A 12,026-nucleotide genomic window follows, 5' to 3' on the forward strand; every position below is an offset into this window, starting at 1 on the left:
ATAGAAACACTAATTTCCATAAAAATAAATGTAAATTGTGGTCACGTGATTGCAGGATACTACAAATGGCCATAAATTCAGGCTACGCACCCAAAATATGATCATGTGAACATAGGAGAATGTGGTCATAGGATGTTTAAATCTGGATCGTAAGTAGTCCTGGGGAGGTCCATTGTAACTTTGAATAGTCACTGAGTAATCAGTCACAAGTCAAGACTACCTGTACTGAAGTCAATGACTAATGACATATGAAATCCAGTATTATAGATCTCTATAAATGAAAAGGCAACTGAAATTACTACCCAAGAAATGTTAGCATAAAAATGCTATAATAAATGACATTGAATCAAATATGCAGATTAATAAGAAAATATAACAGAAAAGTTTTATAGTAATAATTTGTTTGATTAAAAAGTCAATTTATTTCTAGAAGAAATGTTTTTGCTAATCTCAATTCCCAGATTCCATACTAGAAGCTTGCTACTATGAAAAAAGGATGTCATTATAAAATGTTGGGAAAATATTAAATTAAATAAGAAGACAAAATTGGAATTGTATGTTTTGGGGAAGGGTCTTGCCATATTGTATATAATTTTAGTAGGTTTTTAAATGCTGATGCTTAAATAATTATTTGGATATATTCTTTCTAAATGTACATTCCCAGGATACTTCCCTGTTTTCATTGCAGCCAAGTCAAGATATTGCAGATAGTAAGGTAAGTTGTTGCTTTTTGTGTCAAATTGTATTAATCTCACTTTTCTAATTACTTTTGGAAATTGCCATTTTAAAGCTATTAGAGACTATCAGAACAAGTTTGAAAAATATTGTTAGGGTGTGTTCAACAAAGAAAATTAATTTTAAGTCTAATAAATTCAGTAAAAGGTTAAATAAAACTTTGATCTAAGAAAATTATAAATGGACTAAAAGTTCAAATAAATTTGGAATATTTACTTTTATTGTAAAATGATGATTTTAGAAAGCAGAAGGAAAGAAATAAAAGCCTGTGCGTCATATCAAGGTAATATTGGAACTTAGGGATACATATGACAAAATGACACATAACATTATAACAATATAACAATAATATTTTTTTAAAATTTGAAGAGTAGAGCCAGATATTTGTAACTACAGTACAATAATTCAAGTACTGTAATGATATCTGCTTTTATGGGTAAACTATATGTAAAAGACGTCAGTGAAGGAATGAAGGATATAGAACAAATTTTATCGAACAAAACAATATTGAAACTATAAATGGGGTGCAAAAAGAGTAATTTGGAAAAGACTATCCCAAAGAAACTTTGTAAAGGTTTTTAAATTTAAATTGAAAAGGCAACCTTAAATGATAAACCAAGAAAATAATCTGGAAAATGTTTTGTTATTAGATTTACAAAAGAGGCTTATTAAAGTTTGAAAAAAAATCTGTGTAATGCAGTAAAGAATTGAAGAGAAGTCAAATCCTAGAGCAATCCTTTTATGGACTTTTTGCTGACATCTGGCATGAAACGTTTATGGAGGGCAGAGCCAATGTCGGGTGGTACGGTCGCTCCTTGCAAAGGCTCTGTGAGAAGTGCCGAACCCCAGCTGATTTGAGACCCCAAATTAGGTTTGGAACTGCTCAGGTGATCAGCTAGGAAGAAAGCACATTGGGACATGCCATAGGAGGTTGTCCCCGAAGCAGCCACAGCCCAGCTGTGTCAGAGGCAAGAGATGAGGGCAAAGCTTTGAAGTGAGGAACTGAAGATTGAAGTCATCTAGGTGAAAACACTTTAAATACCACTAGCAGACTAAATTCTTCATAAAAGATCAGAAATATTTTTTCTCTATTTTTTTCTTAAATTTGGACAATTACTTAAAAGAAACTGCAAAAAAGGGGAAGTGGAAATTTGAGTCACTTCCAGATTTAAACAGCGGAAAAATCCCTTTGAATTAAAGATTTTACTTTGAATTATATTTTGAAAAATTATTTGCCTATATAACTTTGAGTCTATTTACTAGATTATGATATTGTGTTTTAAAGTTTTTGAATTTTTTATTGATAACTTTCTCTCTTTTTTTGATATTGTATTCAGTGTTCCCTCTAATTTTTTTCTGGTGTGGGCGGAAAGGTATAGTGTCTGAGCAGCAGTCCTTTTGGGACTGGGCGACATAGAAGAATAAATAAATAAATAAATAAATAAATAAATAAATAAATAAATAAATAAATAAATAAATAAATAAATAAAGTGTGGGCGCACACTATCACACGTACGCGAGTTCTGACATCCATAATTCGCTCCCCCTCCTTTCTCTCTCCTCCTTCCTCTCTCATCTCTTTTCTTTCTCTCCCTCCCTTTCTCTTTCCATTCTCTCCCTCCCTCTTTCTCTCTATCCTTTATATCTCTCACTCTTTCTTTCTCCCTCCATCATTCCCTCTTTCCCTCCCTCATTTTCTCTCTCTCCCTCTTTCTCTCTATCTTTTATATCTCTCACTCTTTCTCTCCCTCCTTCATTCCCTCTTTCTCTCCCTCCTTTTCTCTCTTTCCTTTCTCCCTCTCTCTCTATCCTTTATATCTCTCACTCTTTCTTTGTTTCTCTTCCTCCATTCCCTCTTTCTCTCCCTCCTTTTCTCTTTCCGTTCTCTCCCTCTTTCTCTCTATCTTTTATATCTCTCACTCTTTCTCTCCCTCCTTCATTCCCTCTTTCTCTCCCTCCTTTTCTCTTTCCTTTCTCCCTCCCTCTCTCTCTATCCTTTATATCTCTCACTCTTTCTTTGTTTCTCTTCCTCCATTCCCTCTTTCTCTCCCTCCTTTTCTCTTTCCGTTCTCTCCCTCTTTCTCTCTATCCTTTATATCTCTCACTCTTTCTTTCTCCCTCCATCATTCCCTCTTTCCCTCCCTCCCTTTCTCTCCCTCCCCCTATCTCTCTATCTTTTATATCTCTCACTCTTTCTTTCTCTTCCTCCTTCATTCCCTCTTACTCTCCCGTCTTTTCTTTCTTTCCTTTCTCTCCCTCCCTCTTTCTCTCTATCCTTTCTATCTCTCACTCTTTCTTTGTTTCGCTTCTTCCATTCCCTCTTTCTCTCCCTCCTTTCTCTTTCCTTTCTCTCCCTACTTCTTTCTCTTTATCCTTTATATCTCTCTCTCTTTCTCTCCCCTTCATTCCCTCTTTCTCTCCCTCCTTTTCTCTCTCTTTCCTTTCTCTTCCTCCCTCTTTCTCTCTATCCTTTATATCTCATTTTTCTCTCCCTCCTTCTTTCCCTCCCTCCCTTTCTCTCCCTCCCTCTTCCTCTCTATCCTTTATATCTTTCACTCTTTCTCTCCTTCATTCCCTCTTTCTCTCCCTCCTTTTCTCTCTTTCCTTTCTCTCCCTCTTTCTCTCCATCCTTTATATCTCACTCTTTCTTTGTTCCTCTTCCTCCATTCCCACTTTCTCTCCCTCCTTTTCTCTCTTTCCTTTCTCTCCCTCCCTCTTTCTCCCTATCCTTTATATATATATATCTTTCTCTCCCTCCTTCATTCCCTCTTTCTCTTTCCCTCCCACCCTTTCTCTCCCTCCCTCTTTCTCTTTATCCTTTATCTCTCTCTCTTTCTTTCTCTCCCTCCTTCATTCTCTCTTTCTCTCCCTCCTTTTCTCTCTCTTTCCTTTCTCTTCCTCCCTCTTTCTCTCTATCCTTTATATCTCCCTCTTTCTTTCTTTCTCTCCCTCCTTCTTTCCCTCCCTCCCTTACTCTCCAGCCCTCTTTCTCTCTATACTTTATATCTCTCACTCTTTCTTTGTTTCTCTTCCTCCTTCATTCCCTCTATCTCTCCCTCCTTTTCTCTCTTTCCTTTCTCTCCCTTCCTCGTTCTCTCTATCCTTTATACATCTCTCTCTCTTTCTCCCTCCTTCATTCCCTCTTTCTCTTTCCCTCCCTCCTTTTCTCTCCCTCCCTCTTTCTCTCTATCCTTTACATCTCTCTCTTTCTCTCCCTCCTTCATTCCCTCTTTCTCTTTCCCTCCCTCCCTTTCTCTCCCTCCCTCTTTCTTTCTATCCTTTATATCTCTCTCTTTCTTTCTCTCCCTTCTTCATTCCCTCCTTCTCATCGAGTTGGCGGCATGGCCGGCAGATTGCCCCCCCACACACGGACGGACTTCAGGCTGGTGGCGTGGCTGACGGATTCACCCCCTGCATGTATGGACATCAGGCTGGCGGCAGGGCCGGTGGATTTGCCCCCTCCCCTGCACGTACGGCCATCGGGCTGGTGGCGGGCAGCCGGCTTTGCTGACCCTCAAGCCCTGTGCCGGCCAGCAAAGTCGGCTTTCTGGGAAAGCAGCGCGCTTTTCAAACGCGCTGCTTTCCTGCACCTTCTCCTCCCCCCCTGCCCAGGAAAGGGGTGCAGGAAAGCAGCACATTTGAAAAGCGCACTGCTTTCCCGGAAAGCCAGCTTTGCTGGCCGGCACAGGACTTGAGACCTGTGCCGGTCAGCAAAGCGGGCTGCCTGCCGCCAGCCCGATGTCCGTACGTGGAGGGGGGTGAATCCGCCGGCCTGGCCGCCAGCCCGATGTCCGTCCATGTGGGGCTGGGGCAAATCTGCCGGCCACGCCGCCAGCCTGATGTCTGTCCATGCGGGGGGGGGGCGAATCCGTCAGGTATACCACCAGCTCGATGAGAAAGAGGGAATGAAGGAGGGAGAGAAAGAAAGAGAGCCCCCCCGCACGGACGGACATTAGGCTGGTGGGTGGCCGGCGGATTTGCCCCCCCGCATGGACGGACATCAGGCTGGCGGCGTGGCTGGCGGATTCACCCCCCCCCCGCACAGATGAACATCAGGCTGGCGGCATGGCTGGCGGATTCACCCCCACACACATGGACGGACATCAGGATGGCGGCGTGGCCAGCGGATTTGCCCCTCCCGCATGGACGGATATCAGGCTGGTGGCGGGGCCAGCAGATTCGCCTCCTCCCCTAGACGGACGGACATCGGGCTGGCGGCGGGGCCAGCGGATTCGCCCCCCAGCATGTACGGACATAGAGCTGGCGGTGGGCAGCCAGCTTTTCTGACCGGCGCAGGGCTCAAGTCCTGTGCCGGCCAGCAAAGCCGGCTTTCCGGGAAAGCAGCGCACTTTTCAAACATGCTGCTTTCCTGTACCTCTTTCCTGGGCAGGGGGGGGGGAAAAGGCGGCCACCTTCTCCCCCCCCCCACCCAGGAAAGAGGTGCAGGAAAGCAGCACATTTGAAAAGCGCGCTGCTTTCCCGGAAAGCTGGCTTTGCTGGCTGGCATGCTCTCCCTTTGGCTCTGCCTCCCACCGCCACTGCGTAGCTCACTTCAGAAGCCTTGATGCTTTGCTGGCCAGCACGGTGGCGGGGGAGGAGGCAGATTTCAGGGTGGAGTAGGCCGATTCCGGGCCCGTCGTCCTCGGCTCCAGGGGGCAGCTCCCAGCACAGCGGCTGGGGAGGCAACCAATGCCTCCTCTGACGCTGAGGGGAAGCGGAAGGGCGTGGGAGGAGGTGGGTGCAGCCGACGGCAGAGCCCAGGAAGCTGGGGCTTTCTCCCCCACCAACAGCTTGGGAGGGGCGGATCAGCTGTCGGTCAGGGAGAAACCCGTGCCAGCTTGGAAAACTCTGGGCTGTCGCTATAGCGTGCTGCGCACCTTACAGGGAACTATGATTGTATTGAAATATTGTTGCAGTTATATTCAAACAGTCACACCTAGTGTCCACTTTGATATTTTTTTCTTACTATGTAGCATAGCAAAATTTTGAGAGGTATCGATTGGCCTTCCACTGAAGAGTACTACATCTGAAATCTGATTGTTATGACTGCAAACACTGGAGTGCTATTTCCTCTGTTTTTAAATTTATATTTTGAATGGTATACATTGTGGTACATTACTAGAAAAGCAACACAGTGCTAGGCTGCATTAACAGAGGGATAGAATCAAGATCACATGAAGTGTTATTGCCACTTTATAAGGCCTTGGTAAGGCCACACTTGGAATACTGCATTCAGTTTTGGTCACCACAATGCAAAAACGACTCTAGAAAAAGTTTAGAGAAGAGCAACAGAGGATTAGGGGATTAGAGTCTAAAACATCTGAAGAAAGATTGCAAGAATTGGGCATGGCTAGTTTAATGATAAAAGGGACCAGGGGAGACATAATAGCAGTGTTCCAATATCTCAGGAGTTGCCACAAAGAAGAAGGAGTCAGCCTATTCTACAAAGCACCTGAGGGTAGAATAAGAAACAATGGGTGGAAACTAAACAAGGAGAACAGTAACTTAGAACTAAGGAAAAATTTCCTGACACTTAGAATAATTAATCAGTGGAACAGCTTGCCTCCAGAAGTTGTGAATGCTCCAACACTGGAAGTTTTAAAGAAGATGTTGGACAACCATTTGTCTGAAATAGTGTAGGGTTTCCTGCCTAAGCAGGTGGTTGGACTAGAAGACCTCCAAAGTCCCTTCCAATTCTGTTATTATCATTATTAAGAAGAGCCTGGAGACTGGTCATATATATTTGTTTTGCTATTTTTTCCTTTGCTCTAAATTGGTTGGGTTTTTTTTTAGTTATTTTCTTATTTTTTCTTATTTTTGGCAAACAAGTGGATTAAGGCAAGAACAGCCTGGAGATATATATTTAGCATTTTCCTCTTTCTTCTATATATTTTTCCTCTTCTTTTTCTTGAATATTGGCTTAATTTGGTCATTATTTTTTTGCACCTTTTTTAGATTTTTTAAAATAATAACACATTGGATTACAAATTGCTGCAAAGATGCCAACAAGAAAGATACCATCATATCTACCTTCAGCATCTATGCCATCAGCACAAAGCTCTTTTTATAAATCAGTTAACACAGCAGCACAGAGAAATAAAGCCAACATGGAACTAAGACAAATTATGCAAGGACTACCTGAAGATGTTAAATCAGAAATTGTGGACAGTATAGGTAAAGTGGAAGAAGAGTTAAAAGAAGTGAGAAACCTGATGGAAATAAATGAACAATGTTTGCAGAAAGTATAAGGAATTCAAGATAATAAAGCAAGCATAAAAGAGATAGATGTGCATTTGGATGAACTGGACAATAGACAAGAAAAGATAAACATAACCTCAGAGATGGGTCGCTTAGAATATTAGCTACAGTTCCAGAATGTGATAGAAGAAAAAGAAGAAATCTTGGTGGAAAAAATGGCTGGGATGTTAGCAGATGTGGTGGGCAAAGAAAAAGAGAAAGTACTGAATGATATTGATAAAATTTACAGACTGAACACCAGATATGCTAGGAGAAAGAAATTGCCAGGAGAGGTTCACAACGTATTTACAAAGAAGATATGGAGAAATGAGCTCTTACAAAAATTGAGAAATGCAACTCTTAAATACAAGGAGAAAGAGATTGTAGTCTTGAAAAAGTACCTAGAAAGTTAGAGATTTAAGAAGAGATTATCAATTTTTGACCAAAACCTGTTTGAGGGAGGAGTCAGCTTTAGATGGTGAATACCGGAAAGGATAATGGTGATATGGCAGGTACAGAGAATAAGATTGGATACAATTGACAAAGAAGAAACTTTTCATCTTGAACATTTCATACATCATGAAGAAGAGAGAGAAAGATGTCAGGATATAAACCTGAAGTAATATTACAAGTACAGTAAAAGTAAAATGAATGCTGAGTCATGATGTTTCAGCAGAATGATGCAATCTGTTCTATTATCTGATTGGTCAGTACACGTATATAATGTAATACACCTTTTATGTGGGTATGGTCTGGTCTGGTCTAGTTGATGGTCTGGTTTAGTGGTTTAGTATATGTTGGTTGGTTGATGGTTTGTTCTGTAATATAGTGTAGAGCAGACCTGGGCAAGGGGCGGCCCACAGGCCGCATCCGGCCCGCCTGCTGTCTGTGACTGGCCCGTGGAGGTCAGGGTCAATGTTTCCTCTAAGTTGCACGGCCATGCGGCTGCCCACCAAAAACAAACTCCCATGTAGTCTTTTCCAAGACAGCACAGTGGAGCTGGGCACTGGAGTTGAGGGAGATGGAGCAGCAAGGAAAGTGCAGAAAAGTCTTCTGCCATTGAAGGTTTTTCTCATTGGAATGTCACGCGTGCATATGTGTGCGAGCTCCCTGTTCCACTACCAGCCCACCATGCGCCTCTGGGGAGTGGGGGGAGGCTGCGTGCTCCACCGCAAGCTTTAAAGCGAAAGATGGAGAGAGGGCAATGCGAGAGCTCCGGTTTGTGTGTGTACGTGTCCTGTGGGGAAAAAGTGGTGGTCATTCCCGTTGCTCCGCTGACAGCACTCCCCAAACTTTATTTATTTATTTATTCATTCATTTATCCAATACACAAATACATAGGAAGAAAAATAGACATGTAGTAATATATATAAGGGTAAAGTAAACTTAGAGGAGAGGATATATGAAAGAAAGAAAATATATATGATAAGTGAGAGAAAGGAAAGACAATTGGACAGGCGACGAAAGGCACACCAGTGCACTTATGTACGCCCCTTAACTGGAGCTATCGCCTCTCTCCACCTTTCTCTTTAAAACTCGTGGCAGAGCACTCAGCCTGCCCCCACGCTGGTGGCCTGGCAGCAGAACGGAGTTCGTGCATAAGACGGGTGCAATCCCTGCCTCCTCCCTCAGGGCTGTCTCAGAGTGAACTTCTGTGCCTCGGGGGGGAGGCTGAGCACTCTGAGAAAGGCGGAGAGAGGAGAGAGGGCGAGGCGAGAGCTCCGATGTGGGCAGTGCTGGCAGCCAGCGATGCTCAATCTCTGGTTGGCCCAATTCCATCTCCGCCAGGTCTTTCGCTCAGTTTCTTTCCCTTTTCTGACGTTCCCGCTCTCCCCTCCCTTCTCCTTGTCTGAGTTACTTCCGAGTCGATCCGCTGCCGAACTCTTGGAAAGTGGCAGAAATCGAGAGGGAGGGGCTAAGGGCAAGAGGTCGGGGTGGCATGCAGTGGGGCCCCAAGTCCAACCCAAGCCTAGGGCCCTCATCGCTAAAGGACGTCAAAAGATTCCTGGGATGGGAGAAACCACACTGGCAGCTCTTCCCCCTCTGGCAGCAGATGTGCTCCTGATGCCTAGATCCGAGGGTGGTCCCTGTTGCAAGGCTTGGTCAGGTGGTAGTTCTGGGAGCTTAAAGTCCTTCTTTTCCCCTCCCCTTCTCCAAACTCAGATTCTTTCTTCACCGTTTGACCTGCGTGGGAAACCAAGGGGCACAGCTTGCGTTCCGCTTTCTGAGCAACTTTGCTCCACCTGATCAAGTGTATCCAGTAAAATTATTTGAAGGGAAGGGAATTGTAATTTAACCCATAAAGGGCACCACGGAGGGAAAAAAATTATGGTGGGTGTTCCTTGCCAGAAAAAAAAACTATTGATAGCTACCTTGATCTCTTGTATTCAAGGGCTTTTTAAACAGGAGTTTCAAGGATAGTTTTTCTGAAAACAATGCTTTCCCCCCCTCTAGATTTATTTATTTATTTATTTATTTATTTATTTATTTATTTATTTATTTATTTATTTATTTATTTATTTATTTATTTATTTATTTATTTATTTATTGAAAGAAGAGGCTTAGGTGATTCCACATGTTTATCTTGTGAATAGATAAGTTGGACTATGTTAATTTAGTTTGTAATTCTATACATGTGGTTGTGGCCTTTGTCAGCTCTCCACCTCTCAGAAATAAATGCATCTGTTTTGGATCTAAAACTTCCTTATTGAAAACAGATATTTCTTATTAAAGCCTTCCTTACAGAACAGACATCATATTGCCCCAACAATCTGGGTCCTCATTTAACCGACCTTGGAAGAATGGAAGGCTGTCAACCAAAGATGCTTTGCCTCTTGAAGAAGCACCTTTTAGGATTCATTTCTCTTACCTGCCCAAACTCATCCTGTAGTCTGGGCAGTGCAGAGAACTCAGCGTAGCTCCCAAACTGTAGGTCAGCTTTCTGGAAAACACTGCAGATCACAGTGTGCTCCAGGCATGATATGATCCAGAGTATATACAGTATTGGGTAGAACTGAGTTAATTATATTAGTCCAGCTCTCTAAAACCATCCCAATTTCTCATACGGCCCCATGGCAAAATTAATTGCCCAGCCCTGGTGTAGAGTATACTTTTGATATTACTTATGAAGTAAAAGAGCCTTCTGAAGAAAGAACTCCTGCTGTCATGTCTTTATTGAGAAAACTACTAAGTTCCTGGAATCCATCATGTTTCCAACACAAATTCAAAATAACTCTGACAAGGTTATGGGCCCAGGGCTGGCAGGACACCAGAGCTGGTAGGAAACTAGACAAAGGTAGGTAACCAGAGTTGGCAAGAAACCAAATTTCTGCAAGAGACATAGCCAGGTCTATGACAGAAGATTTATTCTTGAGTAAGTTAAACAGTTTTTCTTGTGAGTAAGGGCTGTTTGAATTTAGAAAATGACATTTTTAGAAGCCAGTTTGCCATTTAAGAAACTTAATGAGACTAACTATCATGAGTGGAGCATTACGATGCAGAGTTTTCTCATTAGAGAATGTCTCTGGGGGACAGTTGGAACACCACCTGTTGATGACGATGTGAACCAGAGAAGGCTGAATGATAAGGCTAAAGCAACTATGATATTGGGAGTGGACGAGTCAATTAGTAAATATCCAGCAAGAAGATAATGTAGCTGGGTTTTGGCAGTGTTTCAAGTCTTTATATCCTAGAGAAATTGTCGAAGCTAAGGTCATTCTGATGAGACAGATTTATAATCTAAAATTGCAGTCTGGTGAGTGTGTAAATCAGCATGTTAAAAAAGCAAAATGTTTTTAACATTGTGTCATTACCGAGATCAGAAAGCAGAAAGCAGGATGCCAGATGGTTTAAAGTACAAAGCTAAGGGTATGTTCAAAATTATATGTGTAACTATGATAGAACGTATTCATCTTCAGCGAAGGCTGAATCAATGAGATTTATTGTAGTATCAGCATTTAAGAAGGGGTTTAAAATTAAGCATCTAGATTTTGAATGTGCATATTTAAATGCAAAATTATCGGAGGAAGTGATAACTTTTCCACAAAAAGGAAAAGAGTTTTTAATAAACTAAAGAAAACAAAAATGGATATTATCTGTTTACAAGAAGTATGCATTAGGAAAAAAAAGAAATGTTTAGAATGTGAGAGACTGGGAGAACTATGTACTAGTTTAATAGACAAAATAAGAGAGGAGTTGCACTATATATACAAAAAAAAAAAAAAATAGCCCCGAAAAGCATTTACAATGACGAGGATGGAAGAATCTTAATTGTAGAAATATTGGTGAATAATAACAAGATATTACTAGTTGCAATTTATGCACCTAATGAAAATCAAAATAAGTTTTATGCCAACTTACACCAGAAATTAATTGAACTAGACTATGAAAATGGATGCATATTGGGATATTTTAATGCAATTGCACAGGTGGATATGATCTATAAAGTATTAAAAAAGAACAAAACTCAAAGGAAAACATTACCTAAGTCTTTCTTTTCTATGGTGGATGAATTGAACGTATTTGCTGCATGGACACAGAAGTTTCCAAATGAAAAGCAATACACTTTTTATACCACAACACTCAAGTCTTGGTCAAGGATTGAAATGATTTTGATGTCTTTAGAAATGTTAAAGAATATACAATACACATGTACATTGAAACAGACACATGGGGTAATCACAACCCAATAATGATGAGTTGGAAAGGAAAGAGGAAATAAACTAGATGGACGTTGAACCAGGAAGTTTTAAATGAAAAAGAATTTCAACCGCACATAAGAAAAGAAATGGACTTCTTCTTTAAAAGAAAATTATAGAAGTGATATGTTTTTCCAGGCTGCATTGGGATACAGCTAAGGCATATTTTAGGGGATTGGCAATTATTTATACTGCAAAAAGAAATAGACAAAGACGGGAGACACACACCAAAAAAACCCTAGAAGAGGAATACAAAGAGCTAGAAAAAAAACTTCAGAGGGATGAACAAGGCAAAAAGACGAAAATAGTGATGGACTTGAATAAACATGAACTAAACATATTAGAAAATGAAGAAAT

General features: G+C 41.5%; 1 protein-coding gene across 8 annotated transcripts in view; it reads left to right on the plus strand.

Moving 5' to 3' along the window:
- Nucleotides 1-12,026, plus strand: part of AMPH (amphiphysin) — a 449,568-nt gene that overhangs the window by 378,586 nt on the left and 58,956 nt on the right. For 6 of the 8 annotated variants that reach the window (XM_070726278.1, XM_070726284.1, XM_070726285.1 and 3 more), the window contains one exon: nucleotides 665-715. The exons of the other annotated variants lie outside the window; for them this stretch is intronic. In XM_070726278.1, coding sequence (XP_070582379.1) covers nucleotides 665-715 — 51 coding nt within the window. The remainder of the gene's footprint in view (nucleotides 1-664; nucleotides 716-12,026) is intronic. 8 annotated transcript variants of the gene reach the window in all.

Source organism: Erythrolamprus reginae, chromosome Z, assembly GCF_031021105.1.
Source record: "Erythrolamprus reginae isolate rEryReg1 chromosome Z, rEryReg1.hap1, whole genome shotgun sequence".
Taxonomy (NCBI): Eukaryota; Metazoa; Chordata; class Lepidosauria; order Squamata; family Dipsadidae; genus Erythrolamprus; species Erythrolamprus reginae.